The sequence below is a fragment of the Lepidochelys kempii genome, chromosome 21 (genome assembly GCF_965140265.1).
Source record: "Lepidochelys kempii isolate rLepKem1 chromosome 21, rLepKem1.hap2, whole genome shotgun sequence".
Classification (NCBI taxonomy): domain Eukaryota; kingdom Metazoa; phylum Chordata; order Testudines; family Cheloniidae; genus Lepidochelys; species Lepidochelys kempii.
This window is the reverse complement of record NC_133276.1, coordinates 10,504,187-10,531,186: the sequence shown is the minus strand read 5'-3', so window position 1 is coordinate 10,531,186 and position 27,000 is coordinate 10,504,187. Positions and strand designations below refer to the sequence as shown.

Here is a 27,000-nt window from a genome sequence, read left to right as displayed (position 1 = left end):
GAATCACAGAATATCTGGGTTGGAAGGGACCTCAGGAGGTCATCTAGTCCAGCCCCCTGCTCAAAGCAGGACCAATCCCCAATTTTTGCCCCAGATCCCTAAATGGCCCCCTCAAGGATTGAACTCACAACCCTGGTTTTAGCAGGCCGCTCAAACCACTGAGCTATCCCTCCCCGCCACCCAAGCATCTGAGCACCTTCAGATGGGGCCGCCTTCAGGTCCTGCGACCTGGGCAATGCTGTTGAACAGCAGGTCAGTCCAGCCCAGTCAGTGTTTTTCAGTATGACCACTGATCTTTGGGGGCCCAGCTTGGGACACCTTAGGGGGTCATTTTTCATAGGTGCTGAGCACCCATGGCTTCATAGGGAGGTGTGGGTACCCAGATCTTTCTGAAAATCAGCCCCCTCAGCTGTCTCCAGTTGAGCTTCCAAAAATCTAAAGGCACCGCAAAAAAAATCGGCGTGCAGTGAATATTTTGCCCTAGGTGGCCACTGGCCAGCACCAGGCGCTTCCAAGAAAGGACCTCATTGCTCGGTGCTGGAGGAAGGGCTGGTGGGGGAAGGTTATTCCTGACCCCATATGGTAGCCAGCATCTGCCCGAGACTGATCTCCTCTGGGAACCCACCCTCGTGGGGATAGCAGCTCTGTGACTATGCATGGGGACATCATTTTGCTCTCCCTGCCAGCATCGTTTCTAATGCACCTGATCCTGTAGTCACTGCTGATGGGCCCATGACTCCCAGCACTGGGTGTCTCCATCCTCCAGGCCCTGGAACACCAGTTAATCTGCAAGACCAGAGTGACCTCCACACCCCTTTGTGCCTCCCCCCCAGGGGAACCTCGCAGTGCCCAGCCCACCTCGGGGAACTACTATGGGTGGCCAGAGAGAGAGTGCCCTGCAGAGCCAGGCAAGGGTTGTTTCCACTGAGTCACTCCCCCCCAGCCCTCACTTAGGGTTTGTGCCTTAGCCTTTCTGATTTTGTTCCTACATGTTTATGCTATTCGTTTGTACCCTTCCTTAGCAATCTATCCATATTTCCACTGTTTGTAGGATTCCTTTTTGAGTTTCGGGTAATTAAAAAGCTCCTGATGGAGACATATTGGCCTCTTACTACTGTTGTCTTTCCTTCGCATTGGGATAGTTTTCCAGTTGTGTTGGCTCATTGAGAAACAGCCAGCTCTCCTGAGCTCCTTTTTCCCTTCAATTTTCTTCCCATAGGACCTGACCTACCAGTTCTCTGCATTTGTTAAAATCGGCTTTTTGAAGTCCATTGTCCTTGTTCTGTTGTTCTGACTCCTTCCTTGCCTTAGAATTGTGAAATCTATCATTTGATGATCAGTTTCACCCAAGTTGCCTGCCACCTTCAGTTACGCTACCAATTCAACCCTGTTGGTCAGAATCAAATCTAAATCCTTGGTTTCTTCCTCCACTTTCTGGAACAAAACGTTGTACCAGGACATTCCAAGAACTTACTGGAAATTTTGTGTTTTGCATACAAGACAATAGCTTAATACTAAGATAAAGATATAGCACCATCTACCAGTGGAGGTGCTGTCTACACTAATCATTACAATATTTTGGGGTTCTGTTAAGGAAACAAGACATCCTTGGGATTCTCTGGCTAGGTTTTTTAGGAGTTGCTATCACAGTATTGATCAGACGAGATCAGGACTCCACAAAATCCTCCAAATGAGTCACAGAAATAAGACGGGTCACTTAATCACTGTTCATAATCAGGATGACAGCCCTCAGGGTCTCTGTGACTCCAGGTCCTGTTCTACAGGGGGACTTTTCTCGGGTTGCTATGGCATTTGGTCCTGAAATTTCCCTTTAGAACTCTTTTTTTTGTTTTTTTTCCCCAGCTATTACAGCTCTGGCTAATTGTGCTGGGGCTCAAATTGGTGGTTTAAGTTCAAGAATTCCATCCCTGCAAACCTCGGCTGGTGGGATAACAGAAAATTGCTGTCTTTGTCTAATTTTCTTCAATCTGAAATTGATTCAGTTAAATTGGTGCCTTCCACTGTTATTAAATAAAAATGGTCTATTAGCTCATAAACTGGCAGTAATGAAATACATAAGAAATCAAGGCACCTTTTCATTTTGACTGTCAGGAGGGAGAAGCAGCTTTTAAGGTAGATCACAATGATCCTTTGATAGGAAAAGTTACCCACCACTTCATGCCAAAGATGACTTGCAGTCCCCGGGGCTCCGTATGTGCTATCTAACTCTGCAGGTGAATCTGATGGGATTCCCAAGGCAAAGGGCCTTCTGTAATGATCTTCGGTCTGTTCTGGTTAAGATAAGGAGGGTCTGATTCTCCATTCAGTTGTTCCCAGAGTAACTCAGTTGACTTCAGTGTATACTGATCACACAGGGGAGCTGGTGTAACTCTGTGAGGCCTGATTCTCAGCAGCTCCACTCATGTGCTTGGGATGGGCAGAGGGGAGGGCTGCAAAAGGGGTCTTTGTGCTCTCCATCTTTTGGGGATGGCCAGCGTACAGCCTTAGGGTCACTCTGCTTTGCATGGCTCTGCAGGGCAAGTGAAGAATACTGCTCTCCAGCCATACCCTCGTCTCACCCTGACCTGCTGTCTATGCTAGGAGCTGGAATTGGGGGAGCCCCGTCGATTTCTTATGCCAGCAATATATCGGCCAGGGAGACCCCTAGCTACCAGCATAAAGGGGCCTTGGTTTACTGAACATTTGCCCCATTGACTTCAGTGGAATTCCTTGCACCCCAGCTGGGTATCTGGCCCTGGGAGTGGATGGCGTTGGGTCAGTTGCCGATTACCTGACACCTCTGTCCTTAGACTGTCAGGAGTGGGGAATGGGGAGGGGAGGCGATCAGGGATTCTCCTCATGGAACCTGCTCATCAGTATCTCTATTGAACAAAGATAAGTGGAGGATGGTGATGTCAAACCTCTGCCAGGCCTCCTTTACTGCATCCTCTGCTCTTAATGGGAACGGAATGGGGTTTCCCCCCATCACGCTTCTGGGGGAATAGGGAATCGTGTGGCTGCTGAGAAGCTGGGAGAGGAAGGGATGTCAGCCCTTTCTGACGCTGACAGCAGTTCAGGAGGATCAGTGTTCGTTTATGCTGTGAGAGAGGCTGGATTTCAGACGCTGCTGGATTTCAGGTTTTTTGGGGTTTCAAGAGGTGCTGCCTCTATTTGCAGTAGAATTGTCCTTCCCCCTTTGTTTCTTTTCTTTTAAAAACTTTGAATTCCCTGCATGCGGTTGCTTTTATGTATCTAAAAGCACTTTTGTCTTTCATCTGAGAAAATAGCTGATGTCGGGAGTTAGGCTATTGTAGAACAAGAGATCAAAAAGGAGGGGGAAAAAAAACCCAGACAGAAGGATTGTTATGAAACTGTAATTTGGGAACTGGCATTTTATTTCCGCCCTTCTCCCCCGAATCCAAAGCAGGTTATAGAGGAAAAGTCCTTTGGTTTCTTTGTTCAGTTATTTAAACTAGAGCTTACAGTTTGTAGCTTGCAGATCAACAAGTATTTCCGAGGCTCAGTGTAGTAACAGGCTAAAACAAAATCTGCAGACCAAATTTGCCAAAAGAGGGACTTGACTCATGGCATTTTGCCTAAAGGTAGGCATAGCTCTGCAAACTCCTATGCAGTCCTGCCACACACTTCAATCGTAGCTCTGAGTTCCCTCTGCTATACCGGTAGTGAGGACCCCCGCCCCGCAACTCTCCCAATGCACTTAATCTTGACCTTCAGCACCCTCTGCTATTTCAGTCCTGGGCCACTCCTATAGAGAACATCAGCTGTATGTAGCAAATCCTGCTCAGTTTGATGTGTGAACAAGGGACTCCTCAGGAGCTAGGTTGAGGTCACTGAAGTTTGTGATCAAAGTCAGGTTTAAATCCAGCTGTGTTGAGGTCAAAGGCCATCTTGGCGTATACCCATTGATCTTCTCTCTGCCCATCCATATTCCATATGGTAACTGTGTGAGGATTTGGGTTTCCACCTTGTGTATGTACCGTGTGTGCATTTGGCATGTCTGTAGATGTCCGCGGGTGTAATATACTTGTTCTGTTTGTGTCATCTTGCCTGGCAATAACAACCTGCTATGTACTCCCAGCGAGGGAAGGCACTCTTTTTTGACTCCAATGGTAGGGACTTGCCCATGAAGAACCAGGGTTCAATCCCCAGCGATGCCATGGTATCTCTGTACATAGCTGTGATTCATTTGGGATACAGGCACCCATGTCTCCCTTGGGAACTGCGTGTGTGTGCAGGTGGATGTCTGTATATGCATCGGCCATGTCTGTGTATGCATCTATGACAGGACTTGCAGCTGAGAAGACACAGGTCTCCACGGTAATGAATACAAAGGGGATTGTTTATTGAGACCGACTCAGGCTCTCTCTAGCTCCTAGCCTGGGCTGGCTTGCCTCACTACGCAGGAGCTCCTTAAGTCCTGGCCTGGGTGAGGCGACCCTGGAGTGGACTGGTGTGAATTCTGCTCGTGCTGTTTCCCAAGCCCACTTTGCGAAGCTAGACCAGCCCTGTGTCAGTGGATGAATCTCGAAGCCTGAGGCTGAACGTTGGAAGCAGCAGAGCAGGCTCAACAGGGCATTTTCTTTTGTTTCCTCGCCCCTGCTCCCGCAGCCTCCCCCTTGGGAAGAGGGCTGCTCTTGGTTTCCGTCTGGCTGGGATTCGATCTGAAGAGACAAAAGCAGAGATGTGCGACTCTCTGGGCGCCAGGGTTTTGTGCAGGCTCCCGCTTGTGGGATCAGGAGCAAGGCACAATGCACAATGAGCTCCAAGTTAATGCATGGAAGGTGAGGCTGCCGCTGGGAAGCAGGTTCTGGAAGGTGTGGAGGGCAAAGGCTGGGAGCCCACACTCCTCTGCTCAGAAACTCATCTGGATCCTGAGACCCTGGGGATGCGTGAGATAGGATGGGCCCACTGGGAATGTACTGAGTCTGAGCAGCCCATGGCCACTAAGTGCCCAGGGCATTCTGAAGTCTACGGGTGAGGTAGCACCTTCAGGGGAAGCATGGTTGAGTGGTTAGAGCTCTAGCCTACAATGGAAAGACCTGAATTCAGTTCCTTGCTTCCCCATGGACTCCCGTGTTAACCTTGAGCAAAAGTCCCCTAGTCTCTCCCTCCAATGGAGGATAATAGCACTGCTTTATCTCACAGAGGCGGCGTGAGATAAATGCACTGAAGATTGGGAGGTGCTCTGGTGTGACCGTGATGGGGGCCAGGTAGATATCTTACAGGTTGGGGATGCTGGGTCTTGGTGGAGCCAGATGAAACTTTTTCATCTGAAATTTTTTTTGGCAAAACCACGTAGATTTGGCGACACTAAAGCGTTTTGCCCCCTGGTCCTGTTTTCGCTGAATTGCTCCTTTCGGGAGAAACCAGCAAAAATTCCAAGGAGTTGAAATGTTCCATTCTGACATGATCAAAATGGGACCATTTGGATTTTTCAGCGGCAGCATGGCTTTTGGTCTTGACTTTTCCTTCCGTTTCATTTTAAAACATTAAAAAAAAAAAATTGGTTTGGGCCCAAACCATTTTTATTTTTTCCCCCCAACTATACGATTTGCTGAATTTTTTTTAAAAAAATTTGGTTTTGGGGCAACCCAAAATGACCCCCCCCCAACACACACACAAGTTTTTGGGAATCGCCTGCCAACCACTAATCTGTTTGCGCAGCTGTAGTCCTGGGTACCAGCACATAGCTCCTTCTTTGTTTCGTTCCTGCTCCCTAACTGTAAATCTCTCTAGTGTCAGGGGATGTTAAAATGAGGCCCTTTTACAAAGGCAGAGCTCAACGTGGGTCTCAGTGGAGCTGGGAAGTTTATGATGAGCTTCAGAAGGTGGGAGCTGCACTCCATTAAGCAGCTGTGGGCCTGGTGGATTGGTGCTTGGAAGAAAGATGGGCAGCAAATTGGATTTTGCAGGGTCTTTCCGTGGTTCCCCTGCTCCAGGGGGTGACCTGACATCAGCGACTTTGACGTTACCAACCCTACCTCTGCAATGGAACAGCCCTACAGCTCACACGCACTCTGACACACGCATCCGTGGCACATTCTAATCCAGATGCACACACCTGTGCACGCTTGTCTGGCACATTCTAATCCAGATGCACACACTCATCCAAACTCACATAGGCCCGCTAACCCACATGTAAACGTGCACTCGCTGCATGCCCGGACACAAACACACAGCCCTACTCCAGCACTCCTCCTGTCTCTCTCTCTCTCATCCCTTCCCTCCCTCACCTTCTTGCAAAACATGCAATACCTCTTCTTTGTGTGTGTCATTTTTGACTGCACAACTTCCACCATCTCTGTCTCAATGAGAAAGGAAAGAAGAAGAAATGGAGACAGGAAACAACCCCCTCCCCCCCAACCGAAAACCAGTTACAAGATGAGCGCTTTATTGGCTGAGCAGAATTTCAATGATGCGTCTCACACAGACACTCACACTCTCTCTACTGGTCACAGATATCCAATAAGCAGATCACAGCACCTTGGAATGGAGCACAAAGCAGATTGTCACACAGAATAATCCTATTTGTGCTCTGATAAAGTTTCTCTCTCTCTCTGTCTCTCCAGGTAGTTAAAACAGAAGCCACCGCTCTACAAGGGGCTTTTAATATTCTGGTGGAGTCGTGGGCTTACAACACTGGCATTACATTTAATGGATGTGGGGGGGGACTAGAGTGAAAGAGAAAAGCAAATAAATAAATAAGAGAATCTGAGAGATGCAGCAAGGGGAAAAGAGCCAACCAGAGTGAGAAAGAGAGGAAGAGGAAGATGAGAAAAGAGGGCTGTGGCCACAGGGAATGTGGTGTGTCAGGGGAGCACCCACTATGGGATTTGGTAGAAATGGGGATTTGCCATTTGGGGTTCTTTATGTGAGAGCTTTCTTTGCTGTTGCCCCTTTCGGGACAAAGGCAAGACTGAAGGATGCTGGGGTGTTCCTTTGCAGGATAACCTCTGACTCGGTTGGTCATTCCCCTCTGTTCACTGGAGTGAGACCCTCAGCTGGATTTTTAACCCCTTAGCCCTGGGATGCAGATACCCCATGTGGCAGTCCTGGGGGTGCATTGCCGGAGGACTGCAGTGGGAAGCTTTTGCCTGAGCCAAACCATGCAGTCTTTGCTCTGTTATTCTAACAGACCACAACCCGTGTCTGCTGTTCCCTTCTAACGGCTCTCTGGATGCCTTGGGTCTTTGTTTTCATTTGCTGGTGACTCAGCCAACAAGTAATTTCTATTCATCTATCAAGGACAACATAAATACAAGAAAATCGTAGGCTTGCGTGCGTTGATTTCTGGGAGGGAAGAGTGCCTGCAAGTTCATGTTGCCCTTGAGGTCCATGCCATGTACCAATACGCTTCTCGATTCCAGGGCATTTGAGTGCCCCACTCAGCACAAGTCTACCTCCGAGCAATTGCCTTATCAGGAAGGTGGCCTGTAGAGTCCTGGTTTTGAAACACGCAGGCAAGGGCGGCTTGTGGGTGGTCACCCTAAAGAGCGTTGGGTTACACCACTAGTTGTGCAGGAGCAAACCACTTCATGTGTGCCCATAATTAGAGGGGGCGTATAATCAAGCTCAGGGCCAACACTACAATTACTTGATCTTGTAGCTTTCATTATGAACAGCCTAGCATGCAGCTTCTGGGCATCTAATCTGCTCCAAAGGCTCAGGTCAGACTGACCTGTCCCTCCCTCTGCCTCCGCTTTTAGGCTGTGGGCTACCTGATTGCTTGACCCAGGTGTTATGCCTCCTTCCGAGTGAGCACAGTCTGTGCCAATTTGCCTACATTCAGTATATATCCAAGTAGCCTGTGCTGATTGCAGCATTGCTATAACCTCTAGCAGTCTTCTGGGGCTATTCCCTGATTTTAAACTATATGGGGTGGAGGACAAAGATTTAGGTTGTAGCTCCTAAACTGATGGTTTTGGTAACCCAAATCAGATTTGACTCCTGGCTTCCAGAAGGGAAAGATGGGGTTAGGTAACATTCCCTTGCTGCCCCAGCTCTCAATCCGTTCTGAACCATTGCTCTAGCATGGTGTTCGAGGACAGTGTACTGCCAGACCATCTTTCAGATGAGATGCAAAACCCAGCTCCTGATCCTTTTCACGAAAGATTCCTGAGCAATTCAGGTGGGTTTTTTTGGCTACCGAAGAGTGATACCCTCATATCCTGGCAACACTCCAACTCAGGTAACTACATTTCCCCAGGTCTTTTAAAAAAAAAAATCCCCTGAAGTTTTAATTGAGCTCCACTGTTCTTCACTTCCTGCCCTCAAGTGCTGCACTGTATTGTGTGCTGTTAGACAGCTGTTGAGTTCCACCCCAGAGGTGGCTGCCTGTAAGTGGTGGCGGGATTGATTCCTGTACGCATTGTTTGCAAAGTGCTTTAGGAAACGAGGCGCGGTAGCAATATAAGCCTGAAGCCAACAAACTCGTAGCTGAGAAAGCACACGACCAATTTAACACTGGATACATCTCCTATAAGGGAACAGCAGGTTGGTGAGGGGAGGATGGACTTGATTTAATAGGCCTTTTCTATCACTAAGATTAATTAATGTCTGCAGAGCGTTCTGAAGTGCTATATAAGTGCTAAGCAGCTCAAGATCATAAATCATTCTAATGCACCATTCAATGCAAGTCAACTCTGATTAATTTTAAAGGCATATTTATTGCTTTGTTTGGAGAGAATTTCAGAACCTGTACGTAGCGGAGGGTGAAGTCAGGGCCCTCTCCTTCCCCCAGGCTCGCTTGGATGGTGGACTGTGCCAAAACTAAATCCTGGAGAGGCTCTTTAAGGCTATGGGGCCTTGCTATCATGGTTGGCTGGTGGAGTTCCTCTTGGCATTATCTGGGATTCTCTGTTTGGTGGCTCCTCCTGGTTGCCTTATTTGGTATGTCTTACCTTCACCCCATCCCTGTCTTTTTCCATTCGTTGTCCCTGATTTCTGGGCTCTGTGGCTCCTCCTTTGACTGGGGGGGTGGGCCTTTTGTTCTGGTGGACTCCACCCATCTTCTCCAGAATTCAAATAAGCTGCCTCCCCTCCCCTCCCCATTGCCTTTCCTTGGTTGTCCCTCTGGCCATTTAATTAATCTTTGTGGTTCCTCCCTTCTCCTGATGGGGAGCTGCTGTTATTGTTCCTGTGGTGGAGTTCTTTCCCAGGGGTCAAATGGCTGGACCTCCTCCCATCCTTGTTCTCCTTGAGTTGCCCCAACTTATCAGTCCACCCCAGTCCCTTTTTGGCTCCTCCCCTTCTCTGAGAGTGGGCAAGGTAAGCGGGAGGAGCCTTTTGGGGGTTTTTCTTGTCAACCTGGGCTGCTAGTGGTGATACAGACAGTACTGAGGCTGGGCCTCTGCTCTCTGGGGTTGCACTTTTGCTTCCAAGCCTTGTCAGCTGAGAAATGGTCCTAAGCTTGACTGGTGAAGAATGCTTACACTCTCATGCATGCAGAGAGCACACAGAGGAGATCAAAGTGGCCTGAGAGGCCAATGCAGAGAATATTACACACAGAAAGCTGGGGAGGGGAAGCAGGGTGCCGGAGGTGTTAACTGCTCTCTGTCAGCCAGCCAGGCACAGAGCTCCCATGCTACTCCAAAGGCAATCAAAGAGACTTGTTGAGAACTCAGTTGCTCTGTGGTTCTCCCCCGACCCTCTTCTGGGAGTTGAGGGCTGTCCCCTTTGAAGATCGACATAATTAGGCTCAAAGCGTGCATGGAGGAGAGGCTGGTGAGAGAAAAGAGGAGATAAAAAGGGGGAAAAACTAAAGCATCACAGAACCATTTTGCTGGCTGTTTAGGCAGCATCATACCTGGCTGACACAAGCCCTTTAGTTCCTCTCCTTTCTGGCAGGGCCTGGGAGAAGGGTTTAGAATTGATCTAGATTTGTTGTTCTCTTCTTTTTCCTCTTGTATTTTTCAGGAGAAGACAGTTGGTTTCTTTTCTTCTTGGGGAGACTCTGGAATCTCCCCATCTGCTTGGCTCTGTTGCAAAGCTAAGAACTTTTGTGGGAGAAAATACAAAGGAGCAACTGTGTTTTTTATTTTTCCCCCTCCCAGCTCTTTGTATGTGTCATCAAACCGACTCTGTTAATCGGGGAGCGAGGAGGAGAAAAATATCCCCGTCCTTTTTTGTTTCCTCTCCCAGGCTCCTCAGTGCAAGGAGCTTTCCAGAGCTCAGGTCTTTGGCAAGGATCAAAGCCCTTGGAGTGTCAAAAAGTCATGGCACTTGAAACCAAGATCCCTCAGTCTTTTCTCATCTTCCCTCACTCTGTTTTCTCCTTGCGTCGCTGGCCTCTGGCTGCTGTATTTGGAAAGCATAGAATCATAGAAATGACAGGCTGGAAAGGACCTGAAGAGGTCACCATGTCCAGCCCCCTTTGCTGAGGAAGGACCAAGTCAAACCTAGCTCATCCCTGACAGGTGTTTGTCCAATGTGTTCTTAAAAACCTCCAATGATGGGGATTCCACGACCTCCCTTGGAAGCCTGTTCCAGAGTTTAGTTACCCTTCTAATAATAGTTTATTTTTCCTGATAGCTAACCTAAATCTCCCTTGCTGCAGATTAAACCCATAACTTCTTGTTTTGCCTTCAGTGGACATGGAGAACAATTGATCACCGTCCTCTTTATAACAGCCCTTTACATATTGGAAGTTATCAGGTCAACTCACCATCTCCTTTTCTCAAGACTAAACATACCCTTTTTTTTTTTTTTTTTTTTTTTTAAACTTTTCCTCACAGGTCAGGTTTTCTAAACCTTTGCTCATGTTTTGTTGCTCTCCTCCGGACTCTTCAGTTTTTCCACATCTTTCCTAAAGTGTGGTGCCCGGAATTGGACACAGTACTCCAGCCTGACCGGTGCTGAGTAGAGTGGGACAATTACCTCCTGTGTCTCACACACAACACTCCTGTTAATACTCCCAGAATGATGTTAGCATCACGTTGTTGATTTATATTCAGTTTGTGATCCTCCATCACCCCAGATCCCTTTTGGCAGTACTGCCCCCTAGTCAGTTATTCCCCATTGTGTAGTTATGCATTTGATTTTTCCTTCCCAAGCGAAGTACTTTGCACCTGTCTTTACTGAATTTCATCTTGTGGAATTCAGACCAATTCTTCCAATTTGTCAAGGTTGTTTTGAATTTTGAGCCTGTCCTCCAAAGTGCTTGTAACTCCTCCTGGCCTGGTGTCATCCGCAAATTTTATAAGCGTACTCCCCACTCCATTAGCCACGTCATTAATAAAAATACTGAATAGTACTGGACCCAGGACAGAATATGCCCTCCCAGTTGGACAGTAAACCATTAATAACTACTCTTTTGAGTACGGTCTTTCAAGCAGTTTGTGCACTCACCTTATAGTCATTTCATCTAGCTCACATTTCCCTACTTTGCTTATGAGAATGTCATGTGGGATTGTATCAACAGACTTTCTAAAAATCAAGATGTATCACATTTACTGCTTCCCCCCCCATCCATTAGGCCAATAACCCTGTCAAAGAAGGAAATTAGCTTGCATTTGCATGATTTGTTCTTGAGAAATCCATGCTGGCTATGCCTTATAACCCTATTATCCTCCAGGTTCTTACAAATTGATTAATAATTTGTTCCAGTATCTTTCTAAGTATTGAAGTTAGGCTGACTGGTCTACAATTCCCTGGGCCCTCTTTGTTCCCCTTTTTAAAGATAGGTACTGTTTGCCGTTCTCTAGTCCTCTGGGATCTCACGCTCCCCCTATGAGTTCTTGAAAACCGTTGCCAATGTGTGGTCCGTTGGACTGGGCCAAAGGAGACCAGAGTTCTATTCAGCGCCAGCTCGGTGGGCAGGCGAGCAGAATGGATGCCCTGAGAGCCAGTGTCCACAGGGTATGTTTTTGTTCTTTGCTTAGCTGCTGGTGCGGGCGGTGCGAAAAAGTTTTCCTCCGCCCAGGCCGGCAGATCAGCTAGGGCCATTCCTGGTTCTATTCTTAACCTGCTGTTTGACGTTGGGCAAGTCACTGCCAGTCCGTGCCTCAGTTTCCCCATCTGTAAAACAGGGGAAATGATACAGGCCTGCCTTTGTGAAGTGCTTTCAGATGTGGATGGAAAGTTTCTGTACAAGAACACTGTTATGATCTTATTGCACCTAGATGCATCTACAAAACACTTGTCCACTCCTCAGCTCCAGCCCCGTATTGCTCAGGTGCTGGTAGAGAGCTGGGGCAAAACTTTCAGTGTTCTGCTGGCATTGAGTTGCTTGCACCCAAGAGTCCTCACGGTGCTGTGACTGGGAGAAGCCCAGATCGGATTGCTGAAGAACTGCTGCTGGAAGGAGAACTGGAGTATCCCCTGGTAGCATGCAAGCAAAAGTCCTTGTTTTCTTCCTTCCCAGCCCCCTTATTTGAAGTCCAAGGGTTGGGGAACATATCTTAGTGCCCGGGAAGGTGCAGTATTATTGGGAACCTAAGTCCGGGTTTCTATCTCTAGTGGTGACCGATGGTGCGCTTATTCCAATAGCAAGAAAAATCGGTTTAAAAAAATAAGACTTGAGGGGTGGGAATGGGTTTTAAAACACAAGGGTAGACCACGATTGTGAATGTGAGTCAACAAGGCTCATCCGTCGGTACTTCATATATCCGCAACACCCCAGTCTTGCCTCCTTCAACTATTGCACCTGCTGTGTGATTTGTGTGACCTCCCTCAAGCCGTCCCGTGTCATGTCAGTGAGATGGCTTGTGGTCTAAGGCTCCTGCAATTTGCTCTTCTTTATTTCAGTGACCTCTCTTTCCTTGCCCCCGCAGATACCCCAGATAAGCTATGCTTCCACTGCCCCTGACCTGAGCGACAACAGTCGGTACGACTTCTTTTCCCGCGTTGTTCCCTCCGACACCTACCAGGCCCAAGCAATGGTGGACATAGTCAAGGAGCTCAAGTGGAATTACGTCTCCACATTAGCCTCCGAGGGAAGCTACGGCGAGAGTGGGGTGGAGGCCTTCATCCAGAAGTCCAGAGAGGATGGTGAGTGAACTTCCTGCTGATATACAGGCCATGGGGTTGAAATGGGGTCTGCGAGCAAAATACAGCTGGATCTCTTGGGGTGGACTGCATTATGGGTCATGGTGTCGAGAACTGCAGGGAAGTGGGGGGTAGAATGTATCTGGATACAGCTGTGGTTGAGTTAGTCCTTAAGCTTGGACGGCAACGTCTGCAGATTGGAAGCTGAAGGACGTGAGTTCTAGGCCCACCTCTAATCTCTCTCCATCACTGATCTGTCCATACAGCTGAATACATCAGGCAGGTGAGGAATGGCCTCTCTCTGGCTAGCTAGCAAAGACAGAGGTGATAATTGAAGGGGAAGGGCTAGTTTTTGTGAAGCTTCTTGTGCGATCATCCTAGGGGCACTTGTCCTCAACTGCAAGTGTAAACTTTGTGAGGTAGCTGTGGCTCGGTCTGCTGTGATAACAGCTGCCCATTGGAGGTGCTGTATTAGCCCGCACCCAGGCCCGTGTCGTGTTGCCAGCACGGCAGAATTGGGAAGTGCTTGTTGGCATCTGGGAACAGTGACCACTGCGGCCTGTCGGCAGATTGTTGCAGCTTCCTGAGGCCCGTCTGTAGCATTGGGGGTTAGGCTGCTTTTTGAATTGGGGGGGCAGCTTGTGAGGGACTTGTGTGGTAGCATAACATAAAGCTCTGTCCACGTGGTTAGGCTCATACAATTCAACTTCAGTCATGATCCACCCTAGGGGGCCATAGGGTCCAACGCACGACCCAGGTGCAATCGAGAGATGCTAGGGTCTGGCACGGGCATGCGAAGAGTCAGGCCGAAGGGAACAATCAGCGTGAAACGCGACTAGAACACCGAGTTGAGATGAGGCCTGTGCTGGAGAGAGGAAATGTATGTGGAATGGGACGGATCCTCCTGTCTTTGCTTGCTCAGGGTTGGGCCCACTTGGAATTTCGCCTGAACAAGGGTCTCTGGATTTATCCCTCTTTCCACCTCTTCCTCTTTCCCTGTGCTAAATCCCCAAATAGCCTAATGCGTGCTAATGCCTCTGTATATTGCTTTCGGCCCATCAACCGTATTGTAATTGCTTATTCCTGCAGACCACATGGTGACCAAGCGCTCTACATTGGTACCACCCTGCAGCTAGAATCCCACCATAAATCTCGCCTAAGCACTTTTAATTGCACCACTAAGGGTCACAGCAACGGTCTGCGGGGGAACGGCAGTTTGTGAGGCATCCCTGATGGCTGGGACTTGATGTCTAGGCTCTGCCTGGGCGGTCCCTGTGAGCCTAAGGGAACTCTAGCGGTCCGGAGAGGAAGAAGCAATGCAGGGTGGGAATGAAGTGATAGACAAGCCCTCTCCCTTACTCCTCTTCTCCCCCTCCTAAGGTGCAGTCTCTGGCACAGGTGAGAGTTGCATTGGGGGCAGACTTAACCTGTCTGCAGCTGCTTAGCCACTGTGAGCTATTGGAGGACTAAGACGAGCCGCCCCCTCCCGCTCCTGCCCTGACACCCCTCCGGCTCCAGGGTGGTTCCTAAGGGGCATGTGCCAGTGGGGATATTCCCTATGGGGAGTGTTGCCTGGCTGCCTTGTGGCCCCCTTGCACCTTCACAGCTGACAAACGGACCCAGAGTGTGGGGCTGCATCTCCCCCCCACCAGTGGAGCATTGCATCTCTCCTGTTAACTCTGATCTCTCCTTCCAATGGGGTCTCTCCCCAGGCAGCCCCCGGTACCTGGGCGCCCTTCTGTGTCGCTAGCACGGACAAAATAGCCAGCCCATTACAGCGGTGCCCGCCTGCTAAATGAAGTTTGATGTTTCCAACTTCTTTAACTGCGGTGCAAGAAGAGAAGGAAGGCAGGAGAGGGAGAGAAGAAAGAGAGGCGCTGATCTCCAAATTGAAATCTGAATGGAACGGCTGTGGGCTGCTGCTGACGTCCCCCTCTGCAGCCTAATCCTTCTGCAAGATTAAAGATGTCTTTGGCCACATATTGTATTGATTCATTCCCTGAAGTATAAATCATCCCTTTGCAGGCTGGCAACGAGTGGCTACAGCTGGGAGATTTTAAAAAAATGATTCTGGACCAATGATGAACCAGGCACGACATAAATTTCAAAGCCTTGATTAAGACTCTTTGTGTGAGCTGCACTGCCTATTGCTCCTGGAGGCCAGTGAGATGGGGGGCGAGGATGCTGAGGAGAAATGTTAGGGGCTCAGGGAGAAATTGTCTGCAAGGGCAATGCAGTCCTTTGTCGTTTATCCCCATCTGGTACTGTGTGATCCAGGCCAGGACTCGGAGGAGACCTGGTGTTGGAGTCTGAAGTAGCAGAGGCTGCCTCAGTCTGGGAGTTGGCGAGCCAGAGAGAACCACAGGGACTGTCAGTGTCCAGCAGCCTCATTGGACCACGCCTTCATATTCACTACAGCTGAGCCCTCGCTCCCTGCGTGTCCACGGGGCTGCAGACTTGTGACAGTGTCCTGAGATATACAGCCACGACAATGCAGGGATGCAAGGTCATCGCCCCAGCTGTTGCAGTGAGGAATTCCCCCCCCCCCTTCCCTCTTACACTGAAACAAGCTTCCTGTGGCCCAGGCTGATCAGGATGCTAGGCCCCCATCTTGAACTCGCCGTGACAACACAAGCACATTCCCCTCTCCCCCTCCTTGTGGCATTGGCAGAATGATGCCACCTCTGTTCTGGTATTACCGGCTCCCCCTTTCAAGAGAGGAGCCCCCATGGCTGAAATTGAAACAAAACAAAGGTAGAGAGCATGTGCCAGTGGTTAATTACTCTCACAGTTAAAAGTGTATGTCTTGTTTCCAGTCTGATTGCTGGTGCTGAGTTGCCAACAGAGGTGCCCCAGCTGTTCTCAAGTTGGTGATGGCATGCACACAACACAACACATTTTATCTCAAGACACAGGACCAAATTATTTGCTGACTTTTCCCCCGTTAGTTGGGTTGTACAAGATGTAAATCAAGACAGAATATGCTCTACAGAGTCAGTGACTCCTGTTATTATTAAGGTTTGTACTTGGGTAGCACCTAGGAGCCTCAGTCATGGAGCAGAACCCCATTGTGCCGGGTGCGGTACAATCACAGAATGAAAAGACAGTCCCTGCCCCAAAGAGCTTATGTCGCTCCCAGGGGGTAGCACGGTCCATCCTTTGGGCACCAGCAAGAGATCTAGATTCTGTTCTCCATCACTGGCGACTTTAGAATCAATACTGGATGTTTTTCTAAAAGATCTGCTGTTGGAACTCTTTTTGGGGCAGCTCTATGGCCTTTGCTGTTCAGGAGATCACACTGGATGGTCCCTTCTGGTCTAGGAATCTGAGTTAGTCCACAGCAGTTTCTGGACCGTAGTGTCTGCTGCCTGCCATTCTTTCTGTGTAAGTGGCTAGGAAACTCATTCGCTGTGTGTAAGGAGACTTCGAATAAGTTGGGGCTTTGCTGTGGCCCAGCCAGTGAGCCTATTCCAACTCTCCCAGCCTTTCCAGATCAGTCAGCGAGCGGGGCACTTTCCAGGAGAGAAGACGTCAGACAAACACTACCAGGCTTTAACGGAAAATAAAGTTTGGCACCGTTGCTTGGTTCTCCCAGTTGAGTGGAATTATCCCTGTGGGCACGTGCTTTAACTTGTCTCTAGACTTTGGACAGCCTGAAAGTCTGTGCTCAGCAAAACTCTTTGCAAGGATTTGACAGGAATCGGAAAGCATTCGGCTGACGGGTGCCACTGGATGCTTAGAAAGGATTATCGCCAGTGAGAGTAGGGGGGAGAGCGCTGGCTGCATTCTGGGAGCTTGCAGCTGCTGTGGCTCCAGCCTCCCTCAAGCGGGGCTGCTGTGGAGAATAACACAGGAGTCCTGGATGTGGAGGGGGAGCTTTGAGTCACACCAGTGCTAGCCTCCCCCACCAGGAGCCTCTGAAAGGAGTGGGACAGGAGCCCTCCCACTCCTTCAGGGGTGGGGTGGAAATGAGGTCTTAGAGCCTCCTTTTGGGAGAGGCTATAGGGAAATCTGCAGGAGCAGTCAGAGGGGGTGGGGAAGGGGAGAACAGACAGCTACTCCAGTCCCAGCCTCTGTCAGTAGGAGGCGCTGTTAAGAGCTGATATGGCACCTTATCCACTAACTAACTATTGACATACATGCAAATACCGAGCCCTCCTGTAAGTTGCAAGTTCACTGGCTGGAAGCCATCTCGCAGCTACTCCACACCCAGCCCCTCCCAACAGAAGGCCCCATAGGAAACGGTGGGAGGAGCTGCCCAGGCGTGGGGAGTTCCAGCCTCTCCCAACAGGAGGCACAGCAATGCTGCCTGAGGGGTGCTCGCTAGGTGCTAACCTCTCTTAGCAGGAGTATGCTACAGAAAATGATGTAGAACTGGCTGTGGGGAGAGCTCGGCTTGGCCTATCCCTGTTCTACGTTTCTTTGGCTATCTGCTGCATAATAATCCATGGAGAGATGAGAACTAAAGAGTGTTTTCAGAGGCAGTTAGAGTCCTGCCGTGCACCGATGGCTGCCTATTGCTAATTTAACTGTATCTGAATGGCACATTACATTCTGGCAAGATCTGTGGGACACCAGTCCATCTAATGCAAGTCAAACTGTGTTACGACCTTATAAATGGATAAGGGGAATAAAAACTTCTAGGTGACAAGCTTCTAATCAAAGCCCTATAAATAGGAACTGCATTAATCCAGTGGCTCTGAGAACCGGCTGCGCTTTTAATATGCAGAAGCGTCCATCTAGGGATTCAACTGGGAATCGCTGCTCTTTAGGATTTTAACTTGAAAAGCAGAATGTTTTGGCAGGTCTGCAGTCGTACATGAGTGCGTGTGTGCTTCAGAGCAGGCAGGTGTGGCTGTTCCTGGATGCACAAGTACTTGTGATCGTGTGGACGTATGGGGGAACGTACTTGGTGTGTATACACACGTGAGCGGGTCTATGTGTGTTACTCAGGGCAAAGGTGTCCACATCTAGCACTGTGTGTACGTGTTGATTGTCGGCGTTTCTGCATATACCCGGGGGTGTATGAACCTGTGGGTGTGTAATGGAGTGTGTGTATGTCTGGGTGCATCTCTGTAGACCTTGAACGTGTGCATGAATGTTCAGGGATCTGTGGCACATAGCAGTGAGAACATGTGACTAGATGTACCGGTGACTCCATAGGTGTATGAGTGACAGGGTTTGTGTGTGTATCTCTGCTTGTCTGCATGTAGGCTGTGTGTGCATGAGAAAGGGGGAGGGAGGCAGGGAGTGCAGTGTTAGCATAGAAAAAGGGTTTTTATTGCTTTCTGTTAAAGGCTTAGCTGCTAACTCGACTGGGGTTTGTCAGTGCTAAGCAGCAGCCCCATCTGAACCGTTATAACACAAATCACCTGACAACGAGAGGAATAAAGGGGAAAGTAACCGTGTTTTGTTGTCGTTTTGCATTCTCTCTCGCACAGATTTGCCATCCAAGAGACCGAGCTCTCTTCTGCCCGGCTTGTACAGGTGGGGGGGCCCTGTTCCCCTGGTGCTGTGTGAGTACCTTCCCTGGGGCTAGACAGTCTGTCACGCCCGTGGTGGGGGCGGTGATAGAGGTGTTAAGAATTTTGGATTTGCAGTACCGCATCAGAGCGCTGATCCCTCAAGTCCAGCGTGCGGCCTCTACTAGTGGCCGCTGACTGATGCTTCCGTTCCTGATGCATGTGTCGTCTGGAAAGGCTTTATTTTAAAGGCAAATGGCACCCGGATTCTATCCCAGCAGGGTGGCTTTGCTGTCCTGTGGCTCAGGCATGTTGCCCCAGTGCGGTAGCCCTTTCTTAGAGATCTGCCTCCAAAACAGAGTCTGAGGGTATGTCTACACTGAAATTAGACATGTCCGGCTGGCCTGTGCCAGCTTGGGCTCATGGGGCTATGGATAAGGGGCTGTTTAACTGCAGTGTAGACTTACCCTGAGCCAGTGGCATTTGTTGTTGACAGACTTTAAGGCCAGAAAGGAGGAACCATTAGATCATCCAGTCTGATCTCCTGCATAATGCAGAGCAGAGAATTTCATCTAGTTACTCCTGTACTGAGTCAGGATGGATGTTTGACTAATGCATATCTCCCGGACAAGGCTCCAGTCTTGATCTGAAGACTTCAAGAGATGGCAGATCCACCACCGCCCTTGGTAATTCGTTCCACTGATTAATCGCCATCAGTGTTAAAAATCAGTGCTTTATTTCTAATTTGAATTTGTCTGGCATTAACGTCTAGCCATCGGTTCTTGTGCCTTTCGCTGCTAGGTTAAAGAGCCTTCCAGTACTTGTTGTTTTCTCCCCATGAACATACTTATACACGGTAACCAAGTCGTCGATGAGTCTCCTTTTTGACAAACTGAACCGACTGAGCTTGTTCAGTCTCACTGTAAAGCATATTTTTGTTTCTAGCCCTCCAGTTGTTTTTGTGGCTTTTCTCTGCACACTCTCTCCAGTGTGTCAATAACCTGTTCAAAATGGGCACACCAGAACTGTACACAGCACTCCAGTATTGGCCTCACTAGTGCCGTATCCAGAGCTAAAATCGCTTCCTTGCTACTGCTTGACATGCCTCTGTTCACATGTCCAAGGATCGCATTAGCCCTTTTTGCGACCGCATTCCTTGGGAGCTCATGTTGAGTTGCTTGCCCACTTTGACCCCTGCTTTCCAGGATACACCCCCGCCCCTATGCTGGAAGTGTGGCCGGCATTCCTTATTCCTCGATGTATGACCTTGCGTTCGGCTGTGTTAAAATGTAGTTTGTTTTCTGCCTGCCAACCTGAGTTGTGGGAGCTACAGTTTCCTCTTGGTGGTTCCCTCCCTTCTCTGGGGCTGGGTTCTGACAGGGTTCTCAAGGTCTATAAAAATGTTCTTACGGGATGAATTTCAATGGGAGTTGCAGGGGCTCAGCACCTTGGAAAGGTGGGTCAGAGGAGTTTCTTGACTCAGTGCAGATGCTGGCGGGGTCAGTTGGAATACTCGGGGGACTTCACAAGGTGGTGCTGGGTAATTGCTCTTTTGCCCTTAAGGAGACTCTAATGCAAGAATCTGCAGAGTTCCAGAAGCTGAGCCTTGTTCTGCTCGTTAGGGTCGAGAGAGGACTGGCATGTCACTGGGGCAAGCTGCAGCTCTACCAAGGGTGGACTGAAGCTAAATGTAGCTCCAACAGATTCACTTGCAAGGACCCTGCATTGTTCTCAGTGGGAGCTGGGGCTGCTGGAGCGGGGTAGGGAGAGGGAAATGCTTCTGGAAGTTCCTCCTCGAGAGTTATGGCATCAAACCATGAGGCCTGGATTTGGTTCTCCCTAAGGACTTGATATGAAGTCAGTGGAAAGACTCCCGTAGATTTCAACAGCTTTTGGATCAGGCCCTTAATGTGGCATTTTCTAGCTGAGGAACTAAATTGCCTATGGACTCCCCAAGAAGGGGGAACCCAAGGTTACAGCTCTGTTTCACCTTGGAGGTTGTGTTCAGCCCCTCACCTGCCTTCTCCATCCATCAGCTTCATCCTCTGCCAAAGAGACGTCTATAAACCTTTTCAGCACCACCTGTCCTTGCTGCATCATGCTGGCACCGCCAGGCATGCTGTCTGCTCCAACGCAAATTCAATACAGCAAGGGGACAGCTCTGAGGAAAGGTCTGCTGGGTTTCTGAGGCTAGGGTAGGGGCTGAGGGAACCCAGGTCTGCATCCAGGTCATAACTGCCTCCTGAAAGGTTTCTTTTACCTTCTTCTGAAGCAGTTATTACTGGCCGCCATTAGAGACAGGATACGGGACACGCCAAGGGCTAGACGCATGGTGGGTCCGATCCAATATGGCAAGTTGTCCGTTTTCATTGCTGTCCCAATGGAAGGGCTCTGGAATGAGAGGGATATTTAAGGGACCAAATTATTTGCCTCCCCTTGGTTCTTTGCTTTGTTCCAGAGATCAAGCAGGTCATGGGACCCCACAGTGACTTGGCTCCCACTAAGCAACAAGTTCGGCCTGATGTGAGTGCCCATGTGATAAGCTGAAATAGCGTAGTGATTAGACCTGGTGAGCCAGCTGCACGAGGGGTGAAGTTCACGCCTGTGCAGAGGGACGGTGTCACTGAGCCCTGGGATGTAAGTGATGCCTAGGCGTCATGTCTGCATCAGGGGGAGTTTCGCCGTAGTTGCATAAGCAGATGCCACTTCATTGAAGTCAGCGATGTTCCACCCTCGCACTCAACAGGGAATCCAGCCAGATGTTGAGGGTTGGTGTGGGGTAGACTCGACGGGCTGTTTTGGGAGATGATGTGATGGGAGCCACAGAAGCGAGAGTCTCTTTCCTGAGCAGCCCAGCGGCAAAGCTGTTTCTATTAGTCTCACTTCCCCACTGGGGGAGTGAGAGGCGGAGAGGGAAAGTGACTGGCTGAAAGTCACAATATGAGCCAATGGCACAGTCGGGATAAGAACCCAGGAATCCTGACTCCCCTCGCAGCTTCCCAATACAATGATTATAATGACTTAGAGTCATCCTCCAAATCCAGCGTGGCTGTGGTTTAAGACAAGTGAATCTGTGATAATTGCAGGTAACTGGACAGTTACCTATCTGACTTAGCAATACAGTGTAAATTAGTGTACCTGGAGTCTAGACACACATGCATTAACTGAAAACCAAGGGCCACAATTCGTTTATACAGCTAACCTTCTGGTTATGTGAATTCGTGTTCATTGGGTTATCAGAGAGCCTAGTTACACTGGAATTACAGTATAACTGCAGTGTAATTAGTCACTGTATGATCGGAAGGAACCCTGCTGTAACTACTGGAACACACTTATTTGCAGAGCAATAAAACGCTGCCCTATGTCACGGGCCAGGTTGGGTCACTCACCGTGGTGAGCAGTTACTCAGTGAGCAATGCTGCTGGAGTGTTTACAATCTGACCTACAGCTACTGGGGGAGTAATGTGCCTGTATACAAGATACATATGCATGAAGGGGCGTCAGTGCTTGGGTCATCAAGGAATGTGTGATCAGCCCCAAGATGCAGGTCTGTTTGGTCTTCGCTGAGCACACGTTGTCAGAGGGACCCAACCCCAACAGCTGCATGTGGAGCTCTGCCTAGAAGTGTCCCTTGAAAATCTGCCCGTATTTCGGGGCGTAAATGGGAGCTGAGCTCTTCTGAAAAAACCTGGCCCCCGGACCGTCGAGATAGGAGTGGGATTTTCAAAAGGATTCCGTGTTGGTCCAGCTCGGGATGCCAATGATTCAGAAACTCACTTTGACTTCAATGGGGGCAGAGTCCGGCAGATTTTCAAGAGCCCAACGTGCGCCCAACATGCTGAGCGTCTACAGAGAAAATAGCTTGGGCCTGATTCTTCTTTCCCTTCCACGGGTGTCGATATGGAGTGGCCCCACTGAAGCCAGTGGGGTTACAGTGGTGTCAAGCCTGATTAAGTGAATGAAGAATATATAAAAATATACATATGGGCCAGGTTTTTCTTTACTCTAAGGCCCCTTTGCACCACTCTGGTAGTATATAGAGGCATGTAATTTATTCCTGTTTCAAAGGTCCTTTACACAGCCAGAGTGGTGTGAATGAGACACGGGCAGTTTGTCAAGCCACAAAGTTTACCTGAAATCAGCTTGCATCACTATATTATGCCTCAGTCAACAGGCAGCCTGCTTTCCTTGGAATAATCAAAGCGAGGCAATGCTGCCTTTTCCTGGCATCTTTCTCAGCAAAATATTTAAAATTAAAGTCCCAAATTTCTTGGTGTGCCTTTATACTCCCTCTGCATGTGTGCACGCCTGCCATCTCCTCCATAACACAGCTGTGCTTCAATTCTTTATGCCTGTCCTGAGTCTTTGGAGTACATTTGTATTTTCATAATGTGTTGATGTTCATTGTTGTAGTTACCAGGAAGCATTCAAGCTGTTTTCTTTCTGGTGCATTATCAACTTGACCTTCCGTTACAGTATTTACCAAAGTCTCCTATTAATGCTGTTGCATGTACATTCCTGGCTCAGGGTGTAAACCTACTAAAGAGCTGAGCAGAAGCTTCCCCTGGGGGCAGACTGTCCCATCACTGAGGGGTTTTTTGCACCCACCTCTGATGCAGATGCTACTGGCCGCTGTCCGAGACAGGGCATTGGACCAGATGGGCCAGGGGTGCAGGACCAGGATAAGATAAACTTTGACCCAGGATTGGCAATTAAAAAGTCAATATTTACCAATAGTTACCAGCCAGTAGTACAGTTTATTTCCTATATTGAGAAAGCAGCATTCGTATATGTGTAGATAGATAAGAATTGAAAGAGCACCATCTGTTGCCTTGTAAGTATAGGGTAATTTGTGTTGTTCGTAAGTCTGTGGGTTCAGTAAAGTTGTTGTGCATTTCAGACGGTCTTGTGTGCAGCTTTTAACAGCCACCACTTTATCCGAGTGCATCCTGAGTGCTTTACAAAGGCAGCTAGTATTTCTAATTTTACAGGCTGGTACTAAGGCATGAGGGTGTGTGAAGGTATCCACCCAAGGCTGCATAGGAAATTAGTGGCAGATCCAGGAGCAGAGCCCAGGAAATTAATGGCAGAGCCATGGACAGTGGGTGAAGCTTCCCCTGTGGGAGGAGAGTTCCTCATTCCGCCTCTTCTGCCCATGGCCCTGACTACACTCCACCTCTTCTCTGCCTCATGCCCTGCCCCTCTTGGGGGGCCCCCCCCGACTCTCCATGTCCCTCCTCTCCCACGAGGCCCCCACCACCTGCAGGGATGTGGTGGGTGGGGTGTCTCTCTTGCGGGGAGGTGGGGTGGAGGAGAGGAGGGATGTAGGGAGCTCTGGAGGGGGGAGATGGAGTGGAGGACAGGAGGGACTCGCCAGGCAGTGGTGTGGGCCTCGGGGAAGGGGCAGAGCAGGGACGGGAAGAGGCGGAATGCAGGCAGGGCCACCACGACCCAGGCATCCGGCCTCCTCCCCTGGCCTATTATAGGCAGTGTGTAAGGACAGAGCCAGAAGTTGGGACGCCTTCCCAGCCCCCTCTTCTAGTCATATCCGAGTCTGTCTCTGATCCCAGAATAGTTGACCCTGCTTCAAACGCTCTGGGAAGGGAAAGGACAAAGCCCGCTTGCAGTGCCATAGGATATGCAAACATGCACGCTCTCTGGCCTCTTCTCGCTCCATCACCAAACACATTGAGATGAAATATTAGCTTTATATTTATGTAATTTAACCGGTGTGCAACACATGTTATGCAATGCTTCATAATGTGCAGCTCTCTATTTCGTGACGAGAGTAATATTTTGAGCCAAATGCAAGACTCCTTAGTCATCTGTCTGAATCAATTTCATATTGTCATTTTTCTCCCTCCATCCTGTTTTATCCTTCACTGGGTTTTCTATATTTTTCCTCAAGAGGCCGATATATATTTATGATGCATTTGTTCATTACTATGTGATATTCGTGTCTGTCTATTTCCAGTTGAGCTGGGTTCATTACTTGCGCTCGGTGTCTCGGCATGTCATGTAAAAGAAGTGACTCAGCTAGCGAGAGTGTAAAGAAGGTTTGGATAATATTAAATGGAGGTTTCGGTGGCTCTAATGTCTTCAGGTATAAACGAGATAGGAGTGGGGTTGCAGGTCAGACTTGTGCATGCAGTTGCCGTGATTGTGCATACAAATTGGGAGATTGCTAATCAGTCGCTTCCACAAACAACCAGTGTGACAATGCATGCAAAGGTGTTGCAGGATCATTTGTTCACTTTTCAACACGTGGTTGCCCACCGGATGTAAAGATCGAGCCCTTAAATTGTCATTACTGGAAAAGGTGACTATATAAAAATGACTCCTCCTTATTATTGGTATTATGGTAGCTCAACCAAGATCAGGGCACCATTGTGCTAGACACTGTACATACACATAGTAAGAGACCACACCTGCCCCAAACAGCTTACAGCCTAGATAGACAAAGGGTGGGAGGGGAAACAAAGACATGAAGAAGAAGGGAAGTGACTTGAACAAAGATGCTCAGCTGATCAGGAGCTGGGATGAGAACCCTGGTCTCAGGAGCGCTAGTCTAGTGCCCTACCCACTAGACCATGTTGCCTTGCCTTGACCTTTATCACAGCAACAATCAGCCCAAGCTGAATGGGAGGTTTCTCTGTTTTTCCACATGAAGACTCTTCAATCTGCAATTCCTAGTTCTGTAACTTGCGCCTAGATGTTCCAACGAGAGGTTCGTTGGAAATGCATCCGTAGATAATCAACAATGGCATCTAAGACAAAAAGAGTGCAGTGATTTTCAGATCGCAGGCTGAATCCGTGGCACTGGCAGTTAGTTTATGAGTCTGAAGATTATATTGCTAAGCAAATTAGGTATGGGAATCACTGAAAGGGAATGGATTTAGAACCATCCAATGTCACTCTTTTTTTCAGTGTCTCTTTTCAGAGTGTAATTACCAAAGTGAGCAAATACTGGAAACATATTTCCCATGCATACTCATTTGGATTTTCAAATGAACTCACTTTCCCCATATTCACAGCCCTGTAGTATTTGTTCCCTAAAAGTGCCTTGTGCAATCTGGCTCTTAACAGCATGAATGCTTGGTGGAAAGTGAATGTGTGGGAATGATCATTTAACTGATGGGGAAAACAAGGCACACAGCAGTGAGTGACTTTGCTCAAGGTCAAGTAACCAGTTCATGTGGCTCACAACCCAGTGTCTTATCCACACTGCTGCCTCTGTTTTTATTAACACCAACCTATTTTCCTTGCATACGGAATTTGTTGCAGCATTGTTCAGGGAATGCACTTAAGGAGTTAATCACTTAATGCTCAGGTACCATGGTGATGGGTGGCATTACAAAACCAGAAGGTGGGTAGCAGAAAAACAAAACACCCCCCAACTTTTCTTTGTGTTTTAATTACACTCCGTTGGATTTCAGACCGGCTCGCAGTAGTTCATTGCCTTGATGGGAACTCAGGAATTCATTCTCAAGTTGGCTTCAAGTTGTGTGTTTCTGTTTTGCAGTGCACAGCTGTGAAATCTCCACCTATCTAATCACAGGCGTACGGCGGTTTGCTTCGGCAGATAAGTCTTGTTGAGATTAAAATAAAAAACCTCCGTGCACTTGACCTTGGTAAACTGCCTCCTGTAACCCTGGCACAAGGCTAATACAACTAACTGCAATTAGAGATCAGGCAGATAGGATGAATGGAGAAGAGAAGCAAACACCTGCCCCCTGGTAGCTCCCTAAAGGCATGCACGTGGTGCTCTCCTTTTCTCGGCACAACTTTTTCTGGCCCACCAGCAAAGAAGGTAGGAATTGGAGTGCACAACCTACAGCCCGATGGCAAAAGAAGGGTGGTGTTCACAGTATTGCATGGTTTGTGGGGAGCAGCTGGCTCCCTTTCCTCTCAAAGATTGCCGTTCTTGTGCAGCCAGCGCTCAATTACTGAGTCTCGCTGGAAGACTGTTTACTGCAGGAGCTGCTGCTGTCCAGCTGAATTCAGCACCCTGGACAGAGCTGTAATTACACAGTTACCAGGGCCTGACCCACACCCTGCTGGAAAGGCTCCTGCTGGTTTCCTCGGGCTTTGGATCAAATTCTCAGGTGAGTGAGGGGGCTCAAGGATTGGGCCCATAAATCTGTCCCTTGGAGGCTAGGCAACTTATGTGCTGTGCAGCGGGGGCCATCTCAGCCACTTGTGGGACTTGAACCGAGTTGGGAGCTGACCAGGTCAATTAGAGAATTTAATATCCCACCATAGGGATGTCCCAACTTCAGGGCCTGGAAGAACACCATCTGGGGTTTGTACTGTGCCCCCTCACTCACTGGCAGCGTGGCCTGGGGTTTGCTGCTCCCTCCGTCTCTCCCACTCCCAACACTGCCGCGGCAGACCGCCCTGGGTGAAATGGGTGAAAAGCTTAGCGAGATATACGAGGACTGGGGAGTATCTTAACCTCCCCGGGGTTTGTCCCATGGCCTCTGTCGTGCTGCCACCTTGCCCATAAATTAGCGCCAGCTCTTGCCAGAATGCA

At 48.9% G+C, this 27,000-nt stretch overlaps 1 protein-coding gene across 8 annotated transcripts in view; it reads left to right on the top strand.

Annotated features, from left to right (window-relative positions):
• The window catches only part of GRM4 (glutamate metabotropic receptor 4), a 233,381-nt gene that overhangs the window by 86,210 nt on the left and 120,171 nt on the right, over positions 1–27,000 (top strand). For all 8 annotated transcript variants that reach the window (XM_073319848.1, XM_073319851.1, XM_073319846.1 and 5 more), the window contains one exon: positions 12,792–13,008. In XM_073319848.1, coding sequence (XP_073175949.1) covers positions 12,792–13,008 — 217 coding nt within the window. The remainder of the gene's footprint in view (positions 1–12,791; positions 13,009–27,000) is intronic.